The sequence below is a fragment of the Phalangium opilio genome, unplaced genomic scaffold, assembly GCF_054372755.1.
Source record: "Phalangium opilio isolate 3A_F unplaced genomic scaffold, DU_Popi_V2 ptg000217l_1, whole genome shotgun sequence".
In the NCBI taxonomy this organism is placed as follows: domain Eukaryota; kingdom Metazoa; phylum Arthropoda; class Arachnida; order Opiliones; family Phalangiidae; genus Phalangium; species Phalangium opilio.
The window spans coordinates 9,245,173-9,267,615 of record NW_028324218.1 but is presented as its reverse complement, the minus strand read 5'-3'; the positions used below and the strand labels follow the sequence as shown (position 1 = coordinate 9,267,615).

Below are 22,443 nucleotides of genomic sequence, written 5' to 3'. Positions count from 1 at the left end.
CACGTCCTAGCACCGATGCCAGAGGCATATTGTGCACCCTCATATTCAGGCCTTGAAGAGACCCGTGGCCGCGGCGTAACGTATAATTCAATCCACCGTCATGGAAGAGACTCGCGAGGGCTCCATAGTATGTGAATCAAAGTGATCTAATCTGAGTGAGGCGAAGTAATCGCACTCGCACAGTATGTGAGAGGGAGTTTCTTCCTTCTCCCGGTACGACCGGCAGAGGGGGTCGTCAGCAAGGCCCATCAGATGGAGGTGTCTATTTAGCCGACAGTGTCCGGTCAAAAGACCGGTGGCCAGCCTAATACCCCATCTGCTGAGCGCAATAAGGTCCCTAGCCCGAGACCTGCAGGGGCCATTGACAAACAGTTTCGTCTGTCTCTGGCCCTCCATATTATGCCAGAGATGATTTAGTAACATCGATAAAGTTATATTTTGTATATCAGTGTTACATTACTTATAGTTGTGGATGTGTTTGATATTGTTCATCTTATCGTTCTCAATCGGTTTATACGTAATTCAATACAAATGGAAATCTAATTCTACAAGGCGAAATCGTTCGTATTGGCAATTGATGGCATTAGTAATGGGTTTTGGAAAGATCGGTAAATTGTTTTGCTTCTACTTTAGCCAGAATATTGTACAAATTATTTAGATTTGGTTTCAACCACGTAATTTAGTAAAATTAAACCTTACTTAAGTTACATTAAAAATTTGATAGAGCTGCCGAGGAGAGAGCTATTCGGCTTGGCTGTTATGTCTTTCATTATTTTCATGGGTTGTTCTTTTAAAATTTACGGATCGATATTGTCAGCCAGTGTCAACACAAAGGAATCAAAAAGTCCAATAAACACTGTGGAGGAATTAATTAAAGCTATTGGTAATCGAAACTTAACTATAGGAACATTCAGTCCATTTGTGACTGGTTTGATAAACTTCTTGCAGGTAGTAACTTTCAATTACAGATAAGCAAAATGGGGATAAATTTAGTAATTGTTTCATACAGGGATCTTCTAGATATGAGCTACGGTATTTGGGTCATATTTTGCAAAGAAATGGCAATCAAAGTGGATATTCTGAAGTTGAAGCGTGGGAAGCGATTCAGAATGGCAACTTCGCTTACCTGAGTTCACCAAAATATTTTCATAGTCAGCTAAGCCCGTATGGTAAAAAATATCCTCTGAATAACGTACATATACCGAAGGCGCCCTTATTAAAAGGCGACTATGCAATGCTTTACGGAAACTCTTTCAAATATACAGATGTAATCAACGAATGGTAAGTAAGAAAACAAAAGGTTAACTAATTATTATATACTTTAAAAATTTACACATACAGGGTCCAGTAATATGGGAAGCCTTCACATGAGCAGTTCCCTTATGAGCGGATTTCTTAATAGCGGTCCTCATAACAACAGTTCTCTAAATAGCGGTTCCCGAAATGGCAGTTTACCCATTACAGCAATTTCCGATTCAGCGCTTCTCGTAAACGCGGCGTACCATTACAGCAGTTCTATAAAGAGCGGACAAAACAGATTTGCGAAAAACCATAGTTGTTTATTATGGTGTAAGGCTTGCCCAGCTGGGTTATATGAACTCAAAAAGAACTAGGTCAGATATGGATAATTTGGTTAGGTTAAGGTTGATTATTTCAACTAAATAGTATTAGGTCAGGTTAGGTTTTGTTTCGTTTGGTTAGACTTAGGTTAGTAATATTTTGAAAATGGTGTAACAATGTTACGCCTTTTCCAAAAAGTTATGTTTACAATTATCTACTTCCGAAATAAAATAACCTTTTTCGAATGATAATATGCCTTTTCCAAAACATTACTGTTTACAATTATCTACTTCCGAACTAAAATAACCTTTCTCGAATTTTAACATGCCTTTTCCAAATTATTGTAATCTGATACAGCCTGAAGAATAGTACAATATTTAAATTTACTTTTAAAAAAAAATCATAAACACGATCCGTTAGTAGGTCACATTACTGATTTAATGATCACAGAAAAAGGTAGTTTTTGAAACCAACGAATACAACTGTATTGTTAAGAAATGCTCAAAACGCAACACAAACACTGCTATTTCCCAAAACAGCAGCCGCTATTTCTAAAACAGCACTTTCGAAAAACTCCGCTGTTTTTTTGGAATCGCGGTTGCTATTTCGAGAACTGCTCTACAGGGAACTGCTCATATGAGGTACACCCACTTCATTCCTAAACTCTCACCCAGTAATATTAGGTTACAAAGATTGTTTCATAGTAAACAATCTCAGAAATTTAAATATTCATTTAACCCTATTGACTGTTCAAATATTCTTAAACCCTTCTTTGCCTTTGAATTTTTTTGGAGTTAGTTAATGATTTATTCTGCGAGTCATCCATACCCACAGCCTTTGTGCGCTACTTAGTGATTATTGTCCGTTGTGAAAGGCTGAGATTAAAAATCTAATAGAGTTAGGACTACCTTTGCCTCTCCATTCTATTTTTCTCCCAAATTTTAGCAACTAATAGTTAATTGAACTATTTCCCTCAGCTTGTCCAGAATGTTATCATCAGGAATTATACAAAGGTTAATTGCAGAAGTGGATCTCAAAACTACAGAACAGAAAAAACATGACAAGATAATCTACATCGATTTAGCAGACCTTGATATTGCATTTGTTGCTCTTCTAATTATGTACGGTTTTAGCGTTTTAACTGTAATATTAGAAAATTTGTATTTTTATCACAAATAACAAACAATGGATGTAATTTAATGTATTGATGTAGTATAGTTCATTAAAAACTCTAAGATGATAAAGTCCTATGATTTAGAATCAGTATTAGCAAACATTAGAAACCTTTTTATAAGGAAAGAACCATCAATACATAGGGTGGCTGAGAAGTTGAAGAGAGAGGGGAACGGGTGGCTAACACATAAAAGAGGAAAAGAGGGGTAAATGGAAGGGAACTAGGGTGGCTGGCACATAAAAGAGAAAAAGAGGGGTAAATTGGAAGGGGACTAGGGTGGCTGGCACATAAAAGAGAAAAAGAGGGGTAAATTGGAAGGGGACTAGGGTGGCTGGCACATAAAAGAGAAAAAGAGGGGTAAATTGGAAGGGGACTAGGGTGGCTGGCACATAAAAGAGAAAAAGAGGGGTAAATTGGAAGGGGACTAGGGTGGCTGGCACATGAAAGAGAAAAAGAGGGGTAAATCGGAATGGGACTACGGTCGCTGGCACATAAAAAAATAGGGGTAAATCGAAAGGGGACTACGGTCGCTGGCACATAAAAGAGAAAAATAGGGGCAAATACGAAGTGTGCAAGAGTGGCAGACACATTAAACAGGTTTAAGGTGGCTTGCACTTTAAAGGGAAAGAGAGGGGAAAATACGAGGGGGAAAGGAGTGGCTGACTCATAAAAAGAAAGAAAGTAGCAAGTACGAAGAGGGTTAGGGTTTCGGATACTTCAAAAAGAGAAAGACGGGAAAATACAAAGGGGATTAGAGTGACAAACTAATCGAACGTAAAGGGTTCAAGCATGAGAGGCACAATTCGGTAAACACTCTTAAGTGCTACTATCATTAAAGTAATAACAAATAATAACTTGTTGAATTATTAATTTATTGATGAAATAAATGTGCTGATTATTGTTTAAAGATTTTTGAAGTATTTTTTTTATATATTTTAAAGTTTAGGACGTTCTGCCATAGATTGCGCTGTACAGCTTGATATTGAAGAAATTGATCGATACAGAATGGTCTCATTCGTAAAATAAATAACCTGTGGAATATCAGTAGCTTAGCTGCTGTTATAATAAATTTCTCTCCACTAAACTCTTATTTTTTCATAAAACTGAATACTGAATTATTTGGTTAAACTGTTCGAATTTCCCAATCAACTTGAATAAGTTAACTGGGCTACAGGTTCATTGGTCAATTGATTCATACTTATCGTCTGACATAAAATCAAGTAACTGAAGTATGAAACTGAAAATTTCACGCGTCCTTGATTTTAAGCTTTTTCGATTATCGTCGAACTTAAGTTTACTTTATTCATTATAATATCACAGAAACACATAACTCGAAGTATTTTTCATCTATCAAAATTAATATTGTTGCCAAAATGAACATAAAACTGGGCAATTTCGATTCAGAATATTAACAATCCTGAAAATGACTTTAAAATATTTTCTAAATTAACTTTAGTCTACAATTCGCGCGTGTTACATAGAATATGTCTCTAGAGACTAAGATTCTAAACCCATATTCACACACTTCTTGAGGTCCAAGCTGGCACTCTTTGATGAAATATTTATCACGTTATATTATTATCGACTAGCTGCTCCCAGCGATTTTTTTCGCGTTTAATTAATTTTGGTTTTTAATTTTTTTTTTTTCAGAAAAGTAAAATTAATAAAATGGCAGTAAAAGAAAAACTAAAAGACAAAAACCTAGTACTGGAACTATTGGGCTTAAAAAAATTATCCTTTATGTTTAAGTAAAAATATTAGCTTGGTTTATTTGACGAAATAGCACAAAATAAGCGTTAAAATTATGCAATAAAAATTTAATAAGGAATGTTATAAAAAAATCTTGAAATTATCCAAAGGAAACGTATGCTAAATGTATAAAGTTCCAAAAAAAGGTTTCTTATGTCTATAATGTTGGAATAGGAATTTCCGACGTAATAGCGCAAAACCTCTGAAATTAACCGTTGATCCTACGATTCATACCAGCATATCAAATTTCGTCCAAATCCGTTTAGCCATTAAAGCGGAATAAGGTTACAAACATCCGATTTTTCAAACTTTCACGATTACAATACGATGGTTTAATCCTTAGTTTGATGTCGAAGGATACCTCATATAATGAGTTTCTTAAAGTAAAAGCAGGAAGTTATATAATATGGAGGGAGTTCATGATATTCTTGCCGTGACTGTAAAATAACTCGAGCATGTATTTTTCTAATATAAAACAATAAAAAACGTCTGTGTTGAGAAATATGAAAATTCAGTGAGTTTTATCAGAGCAGCGAAATGCGGATGTTGGAAAATTTTACTTTTTCCGTAGCCATTATAAATGTTCGTAAATATAAATATTAACTTCAGTATTTATCGATTTCTTAATATTGGTTTATACTAGAGAAATAAAACTAGAAATTTTTGATTAAAGAGTTCTTATTTCACTGTGGATAGACTGGAGGATGGTACTTTGGTTGAACGGTCAGGGCATCAAGCTGTCACACTTAAAATTCTATCAACCGCTCTTGGATTCAAGTAAATCTATTTATCTACATTACAGACTGACAGATAATCAACGCCCAGCCCAAACTATTCGAATTTTCGAACAGTCTTAGTAGAATTCGAATCGAGTATTCAATTCGAAGAATCGAATTTGTCATTTGAAGGAAACTAGTATTTGGATAACAAAATGATTATTCGAAAAGAAATTCGAATAACAGATTTGATTACAAATACAGTTTCCGAGACCAAGTAATCGTCTCCAACTGGTTCAATTCGAATAAAAAACGGGAATTCAATTGATTGGTCACATGTCATATTTCAAGCGGGCTTTTTTGGAATTTCAATGCGATTTTGCAATGCACGGTGTTTTGTTTTCCTTTCACGCCATACACAGTCTCAGCATTGGAACCAGATAGAAAGAAGAAATACCATTGTATGCGCGAACCTTAAAATTTTTTAGATTGCTAAGTGTATTTTGAAAACGATAAACCGTTTTAAAACGAATATTTGTCTGGTAGAACCTCGTAATCGAATTGGATGTTTTGGAAACGATTAATATTTCTTTGAAGGAGTGCAATCGATTCGGATTTTGAATAGGACATTTACTATTCGATTTTTTTAAAAAAAATCACTATTCGTACAGGCCAACGTTTTTGGGTCAACTTCTTGGGTTTGCTGGGTCTGGCAGCCGACTTAAAAACATAACCGTTAGCTTTGCTTTAATTTGGGTTCTAAACTATCTTGGTTCAATTTAATTTAAGTTTGTTTTAAAGAAATATACCTTAATTCTAATTAAGATATCGTCTAATCATGTCCGAAGACGATCAGGCTAATGGATGCGTAGGATTGATCACTAACAAAGTAGGGATGAACAATACTTTGTACCTTAACCTTTAACCTTTTCACTTATAAATATATATAATTGATTACTAAGTAAGACAAATTATTTTATCATTATTTTATACAAAATTTGTTTAACAATTCATTTTCTCCCTCGACTATATAGAGAGCAGATTTCTCTGTATGTTATGGATTAGTTATGTATAAACTATTTGAGTTACTTAAATATTCGCCTACTTGCATCCAAGTGGAATTATCATACCTCACAAGAAAAATGGCCGACTATAACGAGAAAGTTGGATGCTTTTTATATGATCCTCTACAAAAATCGGTTTGTTTAAGCTTCAAACTAACCGAGCAAAAAAATTCTCGGGGCTTTTTATAGGAAGAGTCACTTGTAAAATGAGCGATAAAATTTATATTTTATATATATGCCTTGAAATCGAAACGAGCTATGTCTTATATCAGAAGTGAGATGAGACCAGAAGTACTGAGCTAACCAAATTCTTCACTCGGCGAAAGTGAATATTCTTGATAACACACCAACGGTTGGCCCTCTAGTAGCGGTTTCTGAATTTTCCCTCCAAACCGTGAGACGCTCGCGGTGGTAGACGGCCGAACTAGATTCAAGGAGCCACGTCCGTGTTCGGCCGCATTAGGTTGAGGGGAAGGGGGTAGGAAATGTTTTTGGAACTCGACCAATTTTTTTCTCTCAAGTGTAGGCGCGATGGAAGCCGCATAAAATCCTCAAATTTGTTCACTAGTGCCAGGATCTACTATCAATGCTAGAGCCCTTCACTTCTAGTCTCATCTCACTTCTGCTTATATTTATGAAGGCAATGCTTCCTTCAAATCTTCACTCCTGTAACATCATCCATAAAGTTATAATTTATATATCAGTGGTTATTCCTTTCAGTTATGGGTGTGTTTGACATTGTTCATCTTTGCGTTACCAATCGTTTTAAACGTATTTCAACATAAATGGAAATCAAATTCTACAAGGCGAAATCTTTCATATTGGCAATTGATGGCATTAGTAATGGGATATGGAAACATTGGTAAATTTTTTACCTTCTACTTTAGACTGAATATTGTACAAATTATTTCAATCGCGTCATTTGGTACATTTAAACTTTGATAAAGTTGTATTAACGAATTTGACAGATTTACGGAGGAAAGAGTTATTCGGCTTAGTTGCTATATCTTTCATTATTTTCATCGGTTCTTCTTTTAAAATTTACGGATCGATATTGTCAGCAAGTGTCAATACTAAGGAATCAATAAGTCCGATAAACACCGTGGATGAATTAATTGATGCCATTTTTAATCGAAACTTAAAAATTGGAACATTCTGGGCATTTGTGACTTTCTTTGTAAATCTGTTGCAGGTATAGTAACTTTTATTTATGGCTCAGCAAAATGAGTATAAATTTAGGAATTGTTTGATACAGGGATCTTCAAGATATGAGCTGTGGTATTTGGGTCATATTTTGCAAAGAAATGGCAATCAAAGTGGATATTCCGAAGTTGAAGCATGGGAAGCGATTCAGAAAGGCAACTTCGCTTACATAATTTCACCAAAATATTTTCACCGACAATTAAGTCCGTATGGTAAAAAATATTCTCTGAATAACGTACATATACCGAAGGAGCCCTTATTTAATGCCAACTTGGCAATGCTTTACGGAAATTCTTTTAAATACGCAGATGTTATCAACGAATGGTAAGTAAGACACCTAAAGGTTAAATAATTTAAAAAAAGTAAGCTTATATGAAAAGTCAAATAAATTTGGGCTTGCCTCTCCTGTCCATTTTTCCTCCATGATATTAATAACTAAAAATTAAACTAACCATTCCCTCAGCTTGTCCAGAATGATATCATCAGGAATTATGCAAAGGTTAGTTACAGAACTGGATCTCAAAACTACAGAAAAGAAGAAATCTGACAAGATAATCTACATCGATTTTGCAGACCTGGATATTGTATTTGTTTCTCTTCTAATTATGTACGGTTTTAGCGTTTTAATTGTAATATTGGAAAATTTGCATTTTTATTACAAGTAACAACGACTGGCTGAAATTTATTGTATTGATCGAGAATAAATAATTAAAGACTCCCAAATTATTGTATCCATGATAGACAACCAATATTTGGAAGTTTAATTAAAGGTGAAAAGGAAAAACAAAAGGTATTTTTATTGATTCTATAAGAAAAATTTGCATAGTGAAACATCCAGGAGATATTATATCTCCGAATGATTTCAAAATTAAAATTAGTTTGAGATTTCATAGACAATTTGAAATTTGCACAACCATCGCGTTGCGCCCTGAATAATTGTTAACAAAATTTACATCACACACTCTATATCTCAACGATTGATTGCGACATCACGGAATTTTTATCAAATTTAGTGTTAAATTTCATTAGGCATGGAGCGTGCCACGGGAATTTTGTTAACAAGAATGCAGGGCGTTACGCGATTAGTTGGAGGTGCAAATTTCTAATTATCTATGAAATCTTGAACTAATTTATATTTTAAATTCATTCGAAAGTATTTCCAGGATATTTGACTTTGCAGATAGGTCTTATAATTAGTTGAATAATCAATAAAAATAATCACTTTATTTTCCTTTGAAGTAATATCTATTTTAAGGCGTAAAGCCTCGAACATAGCTGGGATAGATTTAATTTTAGCAGTAGGAATGGAGAACGGTTATTATTTACTTCAGTCCGTCTCATACCCCAGTATAGAGCCCTTCCCTCCAACACGTAACGAAAAATTTAAATTATCTTAATGGCTCACTTAAACTGCGTTTTGATGACGTTGCTGACGGGGACGACGAAAAATACGTTTTTCCTTTTTACCTCTGTCGCTATGACCCGCCTCTTCTTTCATACCCCCGGAACATTCCTAATTCTAAAATTAAATCTATCCTTGAACATAGTTTATATAGATTGCTAGGAACTAAACCATTAAATATTTATAACAATAACTCATTTGTTACTAACTTACTGAAAATGTTCTTAATTATTCACTTGTATGGATTTTCCCACAAACGCAACTTCATATTTTTGCCCTCTACTAACTACGAAAACATACCATATTATGAAGTACGCGTTACCACTTGGAAGTCATTTTAAAGTAGTTTCTGATATTAAGTGCAAAACTTTCGCATTTTTCGTCGGCATTTAATTTTAAGAATGCCAAGACTTGAAAATTTTACTTTCAATGTTGCTGTCTTACATGTACGCATTTCTTAAAACTATCAAATTAACTCCTAATAAAAACACTGTATTAACATAAATATTCTTTCGCTTTTTAAAGTTGAACAGTTTCAGATCCTATAGACTGGCTAATGGAACGATCATGGAACCATCGTCACCAATGTATTTAGTACTGCAAATACTATCAACAATTCTTGGATTCAAGTATTTTCATTATTTTTGAGAGAAAAAAAAAGTTTATTTTGTAGATTGTGATCGTTAAAAACTTGTATGACACGTCAAAAACACTGACCAGAAGAAAATTTCCGTTAATTAAAAGTTGATTTTTAAAGTATACCTAATTTTTAAACCTGCATTACTCGCAATATTAATTTTTTTTAAACCTCCCAAGCTTCTAGAGCCAATCAGAGGTTTAGAGATTGCTTTTTTTTTCAGTTCAAGGTTTAGGACATGATTGAGAATTTGGCAGTCATGAGATTTTGCTAAAACCTTAATATTAATTGATAACTTTTCCCCAATTAATTTACTTGCACCTAAAGCCAGCTAAGATATTTTCCTAATACACAGAATAACATACCTGCGACAAATTATGATTTGAATGAATTATCTTTTAGGTATCGTTTAGTTAAACCAGACAAAGGTTTTATCGGAAAATTCGATAATACTGGAAATTCGACAGGAATATTGGGAATGCTAGTAAATGGAGTAAGAATACTTGTATTATCACTGAGTTTATGTTACCATAGACTCCTATCGCAAAGTAAGAAACAATCTAAGGTAGTTATTCATGTTAGTGAATAAATTCATGATAGTACACTTGTGCTTGATAAAGGCTCAAAAACGTTCTAAAATTGGAGGCTATTGAAATTGTCTAATACTTTTAAACAAGTTGGGCAGGCTGATATGTCATACTCCGAATGTATGACTATAGTATTTCCATGATTAAGGAGCCAATCAATGTTTCAGAGCCCATATCTCCGCAACTAAAAGTTGTAGACCCCATGTTCTTTGACACATTCCACTAAGTTTGACCCAGAGAACAAACCCTTTAATTTATGACAGACTTATCAGAAACACACACTGTATTAGTACACAATTTCAAGTAGAATTTCTGCCAAATTCTTATCTACTCTTACATTAACTCAGGAAGCCGATTTTGGTGGTTACTTTATTGAACCTTCGTTCGAACGTCAGAAATGGATCCAATTTTCGCCCGAGTGCATGCATCACTATTTCTCGTACTTAACTAGAAAAGTACCCATTATAAAAGGGAAATACGGATACTTCTTCGCAAAGCCATTTCAACGAAAGGTTAGTTCAAATTCTAACTTAAACTATTGCACGTCTTTATATGTGTATCGCCTAAAATTTTTACTTCCCCGAGTGACGATGACGTCATGGAGAGGTATTACACTGGACGTTTCTGTGTGTGTATGTTTGTCTGTCTGTCTGTCACCGCGTTCGCAGTTAGCAAATCGGAGCAAACGTATATGCGTTCGCAATTCACAGAAAGCAATATATGCTTCTACTCCATTATTGTCGTTAGGGTTAAGATGTACAAGGTCATCGGCTAGGGTTACGAGAAACATCCAAGCCTCCCAATGGCAGGGCTTTCAACAAATGTTAAAAAGCGGGTTTTCTTATCATTTACTGTGAATAAATCGCCTTATATACCCTAAATTTCCAAAGATTATTAAAGAGACATATGCTAGAATTCAAACGTCAACAGTAGCTATGTTTAAAATGATTTTAGGAATAAAAATTCTTGAAGCGATTAATGACGATTGAAATAATTAATATCAATTATATTTATTTAATTATTTTAGAAAAACCTCATAATTGGGTCTCGACTCGGAGAGGTTTATTTTGGTTTCCCAACTTGTTTTCCCAACTTGTTTTTTTCAGTTATGGATCCTTCTTAGCGTCTTTTCTCTATTATATCCTTTCGTGTTGAAATTCCTTTACTGGACCAAAACTTTATCTCTTTGGACTATTGCAACATTTATCATGGGATGCAATGGAAGAGGTATGAATAGAGTACCATCAGGGATAGATAGACTTTTTAAGACGGAATGGGTAACAGGGTTATTCGGGTGCGCGTCCTAGTCCACGACCCCCTTACCCGTGACGGAGGGGTATGAAAGAAGAGGCGGGTCTTATTTTCGTTATGGCGTTGTATGTATATCCGGGTCAAGTAAACGTCGTCTGCCCGTCGTCTGCCCATTCGTCTGCCAAGTTGGAATGGGCTCGGATTGTAATTTTTGAAATAACATTGTTTAAAAATGGAAGTTACACAAGACATAGGGCTTGCAACTGACAAAAAAACGGGGAAGACCCAAGAAAATTAAAAGTGAGTTAGAATTGAGTAAAAGTCTTCATAGATATTACAGCACGAACAGGTTTTAACCAAACACTAAGCTCACAAAACTCCTGACCATTCACTAAGCCTTGGTTAACTTCATCAAATTCGTTTACAAAATCATGAGAATAGTAGAAATGATTGGCTTAAGAAAGAATTAGCGAACACTTTTCACCTTTACAGATGTACTCCAAATCCAAAACACCGGCACCAAATTCACTAACAACCTTCTTAATTGCTATTAAAAACAATTCCCGAATAATTACCTGGACCCTCGCATTTAGACGGCTCCATTTTGAACCCCTGTGAAGACGCTTATCTGTACAACCATAGCCCACTCGATTCGCGCTCTATAGCTATAGCGCGAGGAGCTTGCGTCGTGACGCGCGTGATCGAGTGGGCTATGGTACAACGCAAGAGGGGTCGTAGTCATAGCGACAGAGTTAAACAGGAATTACGTATTTTTGGCCCTCCCCGTCAGCAACGTCACCAATACGTAGTTTTTGTGAGCCAATAAGATAATTTAATTTTTTGGTTACGTGTTGAAGGAAGGGACTATATACTCGTCTATGAGTCGGACTGAAGTAAAGGCCAAACATTGTTTATTCCGTCTTAAAAAAGTCTATCTATCCCTGGTACCATAAATACAGGGTGATTTAGATTTCAAAAGCTACTTATCCAATTTCTCGTCTAGAATAGACCTTTATAAAAAGTCCGGTGTAAAATAGAGTCTGGTTTTTGACCCCCTTGTTTCCTTAATACGGAACATTTATTGACCAGTATGTGGGCAAAAAAGACCTTAGACAGGACTTATATGGACTTTGGTGGACTGATAACTTTTAAGCCCTATCTAGCGTCTTTTTGATCCATACCCCAAGAGGTTATGTTCAGTCTTAACCAGGCTGAGAAAAAAGTTTTTTTAACTGGCCATATGGCGAGTAGAGCCCAAGCACTTTTATTAAATAAACTGGACATAGGCAAGTTAAAATTGTTAATTTTTTAACATTTTTAATTGATTAAATGGTCACAAGGTCAGTAGACCCCCAAGCATTTAATTTTTAAACTGACGCAGCTAATTTTAAAGTGGCTATTTGTCCAGGACCACTGCCTTATTTCTCAGCCTGACCCAAGCACTTTAATTCTAAAACTGAACATTGGTTACATAAAATGGCTAACCTTGGCAAATTAAAATTGTTAATCTTTTAACATTTTAAAATAATTTATTGGCCACAAAACCCCCCAACAATTTTTTAAACTGAGAATTTGACCAGGACCACCGCCTTATTTCTCAGTCTGGTCTTAACCCTAAAGCTCAGCAGATGATACTGCAACCTCACTTCCCTTGAAAAGAGTCTCTTGTAGTAGATCAAACAACGTTAAATTTTTCCCAATACAGATATTATCGGTAAAGGATGGCGCAGTTTGGCAGTTGCGTCTTTCCTCATATTACTTGGTTGTGGCTTCAAAATTTACGGTACCACACTTTCATCTACCGTCAACATTAAGGAATTAGCAACGCCAGTCAACACAGTGGCACAGCTAATGAACGCTATTCGAAAAGGAAATCTTGAAATTGGTTATCTTTCCGGAAATGGAAATAAATCAAATGTGATGACAAATTATTTATTGGTAATAAAAATTTTTCTAATGTTCGGTACACAGTCGAAAGATTAATTGGACTAGAATCTATGCAGTGTGGAAAATATCAAAAAATAGCAATACTGCTGACGGAAGAAATATGTAAACTAATCTGAAGGCCTATGAAAATAGGCTGTCTGTACAATTTCAAATACAAATAAGCAATGCGCCTTTGATTTCACTAAATGTAATCAACTACAATCTAATTGTGAAATGAAAAATTAGTAAATTGCAGTGTTACAGATAAAGCAAATTTAACAATTAGTGGACGAAGCTTGAAAGTTAAATAATTGTGTAGTACAAAAACTTTAGAATATAACTTTGATGTGTTGTTTTGCCAATACCTGTAATTACTTATTATCATTTAGATGATAATTAATTGATATCTAAGAGTGAAATCAAGTGTATTGTTCATTTTTGATTGTACGTAAATAAGTTTCATTAGGGCCTTTTGAAAAGGCCGCGTAGAATCGTCTGCTAGATGTAAAGTTATGATGAAATATCCGGTATGTGGATCCAAAAACGTTATATTGGACTTGAAAGTAACCAGTCCAAAAAAGTCCCTTGTTTGAGTCATATTTAGCGTCTTGGGACCCACATAGTGGATGTTCCATCTTATGGTCATCAAACCCCCATCTTTTGAAAACAGTCTATTTCTTTCGTCGGCAGTGACGCGATTTTTTCGTTAAAATAAGAAATAAAATGTTTCGTCTCGTACTGAGAACTAATCCCAACAATTTAAAATTCTTTGTAGAGTTCTACAAGAAGCGATTTACAAATCCTTGGACAATACTTTTTGAAAAAGAGAAAGAAAAGCCATTACAATATAATCGATGCCTGGAATGCAATTCATAATTCAGAATTTGCTTTGATAACATCCATATCTAGTTTCTTCATCGAGATGTCGACTAATCACAAGCAATATTCGTTGAAAAACATACACGTTCCCGATGAACGCTTGTTTTCCCTAAGTTTAGGAATTCCTTATTCACCGTCGTTCGAACATAAAGAAGAAATATCTGAAATGTAAGGCAATAACTAATTTGAAACTATCCCCATTTAATGCATCGCTTTCTACAGGATTTTGAGAATGAAATCGTACGGGATTTTGCAAAAAATAACGACAAATCCTCGTGCAAATCCGAAATATCACTTAGAACGAGAAAACGTATCTAGTGACATTGTGTACATCGATTTTGATGATTTGGACGCGGTATTGGTGTGGCTTTTAGTTGGACAATGCATTGCCGGAATTGTACTCTTAATTGAAATATCGTACGCGTTAGCGGCATTACATTCATGAAGAAGCTTAAGAAGTCGAAGATATTCAAATCTAATTTAGATATATTAATCACATTTGATAGCATTTCATAAAAGGTAAAGTTATCATAAAAGTTGTCCTCTATAAAGATACTGATAGCGTCAATTCAGGTCCACCCAAAAAAAATGGATAAAGCCTCAATATTTTCTTCCACAAAATTAGATTGTAACTGACATTCTCTAGTTTTTTAAGCTCTTAGTTCACACCGAAGTTAAATTTAATATTTATAGAGAATTTTACTCAAGTTCATTACCATTCTCAACGCGGTGGATTACCAACAAATTAAAACCTCCGCCTTTAAAGCAATTTTTGACAAAAAAAATATGTTCACATCAAATTACTCGATAAGGTTTTGAATTTGATTATGTAAAGGTTTGACAAATACGCCAACAGTTTGACATAAAGTAACAACGGCTTGTTAGTTATTGATTTGAAGAAGATTTTCAGGATACTGTTGTCTAAAACTAGAAGTAAGATAAGGGACTAGAAGTAACGAGGTAACCAAATTCTTCACTTGGCGAAAGTGAAAATTCTTGATAAACACCAACGGTTGGCCCTCTGGTAGCTGTTTCTGAATTTTCCCTCCAAAACGTGAGACGCTCGTGGCGATAGACGGCCGAACAAGATTCAAGCACCCGCGTCCGTGTTCCGCGGCTTTTAGGTTGATGGGAAGAGGTTTGGAATTTTTTTTGGAACTCAACCAATTTTTTTCTCTCTAGTGTAGGCGCGATGGAAGCGGCATAAAATCCTAAAATTTGTTCACTAGTGCCAGGATCTATTACCAATGCTAGAGCACTTTACTTCTAGTCCCTTATCTTACTTCTGCTAAAGCCTTTTAGTTTAGATTTTAAGAGTAGGACAAAGAGATAATAAGGTCATAAAATTTAAATCGATATTTGTTCACATTTGTACATTAAGGAACCTGCAGTCCACAATCATTTACACCGTGGACACAGCAAAATCATGAAATGTGTTGTACATACAAAAATCATTGATTGAAAAGTTTTGCAACTCGATAAGAGTGGCGCATGGTACCGTTGAATGTTCCATACTTTTATGGCACTTGATAGTTTCATGACGATAAATATTAGCTCAAACTCGACGGGTATGAAAGAGGTAAAACAACCAGTAAATAGATACGAATACAAATGTGACAATTGGAAAGATTATTCTGGCTAATCGATCTAATTTCAATCCGTCGTTTTCGAAATCAATCAAAGTGTTATTGGAACTCTTATTCGTACTAAGTCTGCTTAAAGTACGACGTTTTTCTACATTTGTTTTTTTAGCATTATCATTGTCCTCATTTTGCACGGAATTGCTACGTCGATTGTAAAAATTAATCTATTTTTAAGAATATACAAAAAAAATCATTAATTGTGCAATTTTGTGTCATTGTGAACCGTGCGTGGCTTAATAGTAAGATATTTGGATTCAATTGTGACGTAGGAGTTGCATTAAATAAAAGCCTGTTTTCATCTTGCATGCCATACCTAATCGTGCAATTCAACGACTAGCAATTCGAGCCGTTTAGAGCGACAGCTTTGTAAACAGGTTACCGCGGCAAAGGTTCTGCTATATTTTCAAGGTCATTCGAAATTTCGAAGCACTGTGTAAAGGCACACGTGTGAGGGGAGTAAAACAGATGCATTCTCATACTCGATGTGTACGATGAGAGAAATGTACCTCTTTGCAAATTACAATGAGCAAAGAGTTTGAACCTTAAAGCAGGTCTCGACTGTGGTTTAATTTAAACAAATGCATCTAGATGCAAAGGCTAGTTTTAGCTCCGCCCTCGTGAACGAGATCTGATTGGTTACTGCCTTTGGCTTCAAACTATTGAAATAAGCTGTTGACACCAAAGACCTTAACAGGCCTATTTGTTCTTTGCAAATTACAATGAGAAAATAGTTTGCACCTTAAAGCAGATCTCGACTGAGGTTTAGTTTAAAAAAATGCATCTAGATGCAAAGGATAGTTTTAGCTCCGCCCTCGTGGACGAGGTCTGATTGGTTCCTGCCTTTGGCTTCAAACTATTGAAATAAGCTGTTGACACCAAAGACATTAACATGCCTATTTGTTCCCCCCGCAACCTCAGTCCGTTTGGCAAGCATATTTTGAGTAAACAAGCCATAGATGGAAGTGGCTATGTAAGGATTTGCAGTCTCTTTTTAGCTTCGCAAAGCTACATTCAATTTTTATACAGATCCGAAAGCGTCATAGCAAAAAGTGCAAATGCTCGCAAGTCAAACAAAAAGTTGCTCTTACCTTTTTCCTAGCAAAAACATTACTCGATGACAAGGAATTTGCAATGACGAACTCGATGAGTGACATGAATACCAATATTAGACATCCGAACAACCAGACATCAAGGGCGGTAATGTAGTTGACCGACGGTAAAGCAGTTCTAGCTGATATCATGTGCGTGGCCACGGTTAGAAAGGCAGTAATTCCCAATGTCACTCGACCGGGTACGGCGTGCACGTCCAACCAAAACGAGATATAGGCCATACAAACAACCAAAAATGTAGGTACGTAAGTATTGACGAAACTAGAAGTTGTGAAGCGAATAAAGGTGAAACGACATTCAAGAACTGTCGTATTGCCTGAAGCGAAAAAATAAAATATATTTAATTAATAATTATAATCAACCTTAAAGGAAAAATCAGCATTCTAAGCCTACCATGATGAAATCGTTCGGCTAGAACACGGTAATGTGATCATCCCGTTAAGCCTAACCTTAGCCTAAGCCTAATCAAAAATAAACCTAAGCATAAATATACCTTTAACTCCGCATAAATTACGTCGAAAAATCATGGCGATTAATACAAAAACCGACGTTGCTTTGTTACAAATTATTCACGATTTGAAATAAAATCAAACCGCACTGATAACGCATACCATTCAAAATGAATTTTCTACTAGAATTTTAGCGGAAATGCGCAATTTGGTATACGTTTTGAGAGAAGAGTTATACGACGCATGCGTAGAGAAGCCTTAGTGCATGTTTATGCCCTCTAGATTCCCCCAAGTTCCTTCCCGTGCAAAGTTCAACCAATAGTTTAAAATTATAAAAAAAATATTATAGCTGAAATTTCGCCTAAAAATGGGTGGTTTTTTGTAGTGCAATAACCCTGATGTCTTTTTAATATATCTACAGAAATGCAATTTTTTACCTGATGTGTATGACATGTTATGCGAATAAGTCTCATACTTTTCAATCTGAAATTGCTGTAATTTATCATCAACTAATTGATGTTTTATAATGCTCGGTATTCCAGTAACTGCTTTGTTTTTAGAGTTATGCATCCAAGTTATAGTTGCTTCATTATTCCTACTAGAAACTGCAAAACACGACAATCAAAATTGAAAATACTTTAAAACCCATAAGTCTAAAATAGATGTCATTAAAAAGTCCTCACAGAACTGAACAAACAATGAACACACTTGTGTGTCCAACGGATAATCCCTGAAATCCATTTGACAAGCTACTATGATTGATAATCTGTGAAATATTAAAATGTAGTTTTCTTTGTGCAATGTCAAAATGCACCCTTTTGAAAAAGTAGGAGGTTAAATTAGAGTCTCGTGTTTGATAATCTGGTTTGTGAACAACAAAGACTTTAGACATGACTTCAAACAATAAGGATTTTGGCAGACTGGTAACTTTGAAGCCCCATCTAACGTCTTAACCCTATACCAAGCAGACGATACTGCGGTCCCCTTTTGAAAAGAGTTTATTGTGGTTCCTTTATATATACCAGCAAAGGTTTATAAATATGTTTCATAAGTACGTAATGCTACAGACTTACAGCTCGAGCTAGTTCAAGAACAACGCGTGAATTGACTACACTCGCTTTTGCAGTCCATCTTCCTATTTAGTCTGTACTAAGCCTTTGCAGCGCCTCACCAGGCGTTGCTTTACGAGAATCTATGACCTACCTCACTCACTTCATGACAAGCTCCAGTTTGTAACCAGTGGCAGACTTATGGTGAACATATCTTACGAACTTATGGTACTGTACCTGCTATATTGGTATAGAAATTGACCAGGCATAATTTTGGTGACTGTATTTGGTACTGTCGCTTGAAATTGAGTAGAATCTTTGCAATTGTAAAAAACTATATCCGGTTTCCATAAACATTCCCTGACATGTTTAGGAACTATTTCCGATGTTTTAAGAGAAACTCCGTCCAAATTCAAAAGAGGATCGGTCCAGGCTAAAGTGAGTTGAGTTTGCAACGTGAATTGCTATTGAACGTGAGATTAAAATTGATTACAAACAACTAAAATAAACTTTAAAGCTTTAAATGACTATTGTTACATCCCTGAACATCAATTTTAATATGTACAGTTATGTTATGTTTAGAGACAAAAAAGAACATAGTATGTTGAGACAAATGCGTATAACATTGACATTTGGCTATTACACAGGTATCATTATTTAATTTTCCACACTAAAAGACGATAAGTGTATAAAATATCAATTGGCCACTAAAAGAGCCATCGACTTGTGTCAAAATTAATACATCTTGGAATGAACCGATGTTTGCTTAAAAAAGTTTGTTATATTGTTCAAACAAAATTTCAACTATAAAGAATTGCTGGTAAGAAAAGTATTTCGGAAATACCAGAAAGTTTTTTCAAGTACTATTGAACACAACAGCCATTTCGAGATTAGCAAAGGTGTTCACTTTGACACTTAAATTTCATGTTCTAGAAACAATAGGTTTATTGGATATCGCTGAACTAATGAGCGTATGACGTTTCACCTACGTCACTTCATGACAAGCTCTCAGTAACTAGTAACAAACTTTTGGAACATATCTTTTGAACTTATGATACGCGCTCATATTAAAATGAGGGTCGTCAAGAGAGAAGAGATATCCTAATTCAATTCTGCCCCTGAAACTACCTCTTCCGTTATTACATAATCTTGACGCTATAGGCCTTGAACATCGGCGTTTTTTTGAAGAAACGCGTTTGATTTGATCACCAGTAAATAACTAAAAACGGCTCCACAAATACTAGACAAAAATGTGTAATCAATGTCGTAACACCTTAGTAACATAAAATTTAGTCGTCCGGTATTCATTTTACAAACCAGAAAAGCGTTATAAGTCTGATTAGCATATGAAACGTTTCTTACGCTAGTTGCCAAAAGACGTTTATGACAAATTGCCGCTAATCTAACCCTAAATCCTCCCAAACTTGACAAACTGTACATCATCAAAGCAAAAGCGCTAATAGTCAATGCTATTGCTGTTCCAAATAATATTCTCTCGGACAGTAAGGTATCTTTCAATGAAATAAATATGTTCAATTCGAAACAGAAAACCGCGATAGATTCCAAAAGCCATATGAATAAAATATGCTGGAATAAAAAATCCAGATTCTGAATTGTGTCGAATAATTCCGTGTGAATTGAACTAATGGTCACCAAATCACTGCTGGTAGCTAGACTTTCTTCAAACAAAGAAAGATTAGCTCTAATAATATCTACGGTAAGTGCTAGCATAAGTTGAAACAGGGTTCTAATAGTCAATATAAAGGTTTCGAGCCAATTTCCAATTAAAATCATAAAACCAACTTCGTTTATGTTTGAATTTCTAAATTCGGTCCATGTTGTGTTAATAAAATTTTGAATTACCCTGGAACCGGCATTGCATAAGTTATAAATTGCGTACACGTGTAGCAAGAACGCAAAAACAAGTATACTTATCACGCTATAGTTCAAAAAATTTGATATATTCCATTTAAAATCGGAATTATCCTTCATTTCAACTTTCGCGATGTTCCAACATTTCGTGAACCAATTTTTAAACACGGCCATATTTGTGACGTAAGCAATGGTGAAGAAACGCAGAACCAACTGTACGCTGTGAAATGTCATTATTGTAGAAGTGTCAGGACGAAAATTGTACAATGTGTGAATTACGAACAAATTTGATAGTAAAATAATTGGAACGGATCTAATTCTGGCTTTAAACCATTTAGATTTATCTGGTCCATTGTACTTGGGTACTAAACCACATACATTTAGTATAAAGTAAACCAATTTAAAAGCGGTTGAAGCTTTTGAGGTCATATTTGATATTTTCAAGTTATGTAAAAACACCGATCGTCTGATTCGTTATGACGGTTTGCACGTCAAAGTCAAAAACTGCGTTACATCAGTCAAAAATAAAATAGAATTTGCCCTAATTTAACGAACTTGAAGTAGAAAATGAAAATTTTAAAACGCTCGCTTATCAAAGTCTATACTTCGCGAAGGCTATGGTCGCTTTGATAATAAAGGTGTGTTCGAAATTGAATGTCAAAATATTTAGTTCGTTTCCGAAATTGAACGTCAAAATATTGTCTCTTTTTGTTAAGCAAAACAAAACATGGTAAGTAAATACAGCTCCACCTTAACTAAATACAAAAGTAATGTCAATAGTGGCATACCTCATTAAGTCGAAATGTTTGAAAATAAAAATAAGAATTTGTTGGTTTGACAGCTGACTACATTAATCTTCATCAAAAATCTTCTATGAAAAACTATCTGTAAAACTCATTCTTACTCTCTTTCACAATAAATGGAAGAACTAAACATTACACCTACATACGCATCCAAAAACACACTTATTGCAAAGAACAATTTTAAGTGTTAATCATTTTCGAGGAAAATATACAACCAGGAATGTATAGATAGTAGCACTTATGAATGGCCAACATCACCCAAACGTTTCCATGAAGAAATAAAATATGGGTGGAGCACTCTCTTTTCCTCCAATAATCAGCCAATCAGGAGCTTTTAGATTAACACGTAAGCAAAATGGCGTGTTTACACCTTGGATATGTATTAGTACTAAGTATTATGGATTCCCATCTCTAACATTCCACGCTTAGGCGATTGTTCATTTTGTAACCCCCAACCTTGTGAGTTAGAGGGAAATTTGTGTTTTTTCTCTCTGCGCATGGGCGAAATTTCAAACCCGCCACTCCTATATAGGTCCTTTTCACCACGTGACCAGGTTATTTTCGCCACGAATTTAATAACGATTAACATCCGCGAATGTAACACATATTTCAATGGCCAGATTTTTGGCCTAGTTGGAAATCCATAATACTTTAGTATTTATACATAGCCATGTTTGCACAATGTGCACCATCATTCAGAACTTGGGTCTATGACAAGACGGGCTACTATCTATAAATTTCTGTGTTAAGTGGTATTCAAAGAATTAAACTTATTTCGCTTCTAGTCAGATAATGCAAAGTCTGCGTTGTGTAGCCTCGACCTTTGTTAAACCGAACATTATTCCAAAACTTAAAAACACTTTTCATGTTGAAAATCATCCCAACCAATCGTCTTAAAGCAAATGTCGGCTCTTGTGGCTCCCCTAACATGCTGGCTAACCTTCTACACAGCAATATTACGTTGCCAGAGGCAGGAACCAATCAGAAATCTCCGCGAGGGCAGAGCTAACTATTCTTTACTTAGTCTTTGCTTAGCTTAGCGGTCAGTCATAGTCATCCCTCGACTATGGGATCATCTTGTGTCATTTGTATAAACTAACCAGAGCCGATACTTACTTTAACACTTCAATCGAGTGTGATATTAACTTACCATGAGAACTTCGTTGAAATCGTACAACTGAAATATCTTTAATCCGACAGAAACTTCTGTGATTTTATCTTAAATGAAAAGCAATACACAATATTTGTTAGCATATTCTGTTTGTACGATTATTAGGTTAATTACTATTTTAGTCATACTTTGGTCAACCATAGTGTAATTCTCGTCATCAAAACACGTAGTAGGTTTTCTAGATCGCCAGTCAATCGT

General features: G+C 35.1%; 1 protein-coding gene across 1 annotated transcript; it reads right to left on the bottom strand.

The window, feature by feature from the left end:
• Positions 1–15,703: 15,703 nt before the first annotated feature.
• On the bottom strand, positions 15,704–22,443 carry LOC149616154 (glycine receptor subunit beta-type 4-like). The gene is made up of 6 exons (XM_089856158.1): positions 22,374–22,443; positions 22,225–22,292; positions 18,623–18,863; positions 17,788–17,955; positions 16,880–17,217; positions 15,704–15,955 (listed from the first exon to the last, which is right to left on the bottom strand). The coding sequence occupies exons 1-6, from the start codon at positions 22,384–22,386 to the stop codon at positions 15,704–15,706; spliced, it is 1,080 nt and encodes a 359-aa protein (XP_089712284.1). The 5' UTR covers positions 22,387–22,443.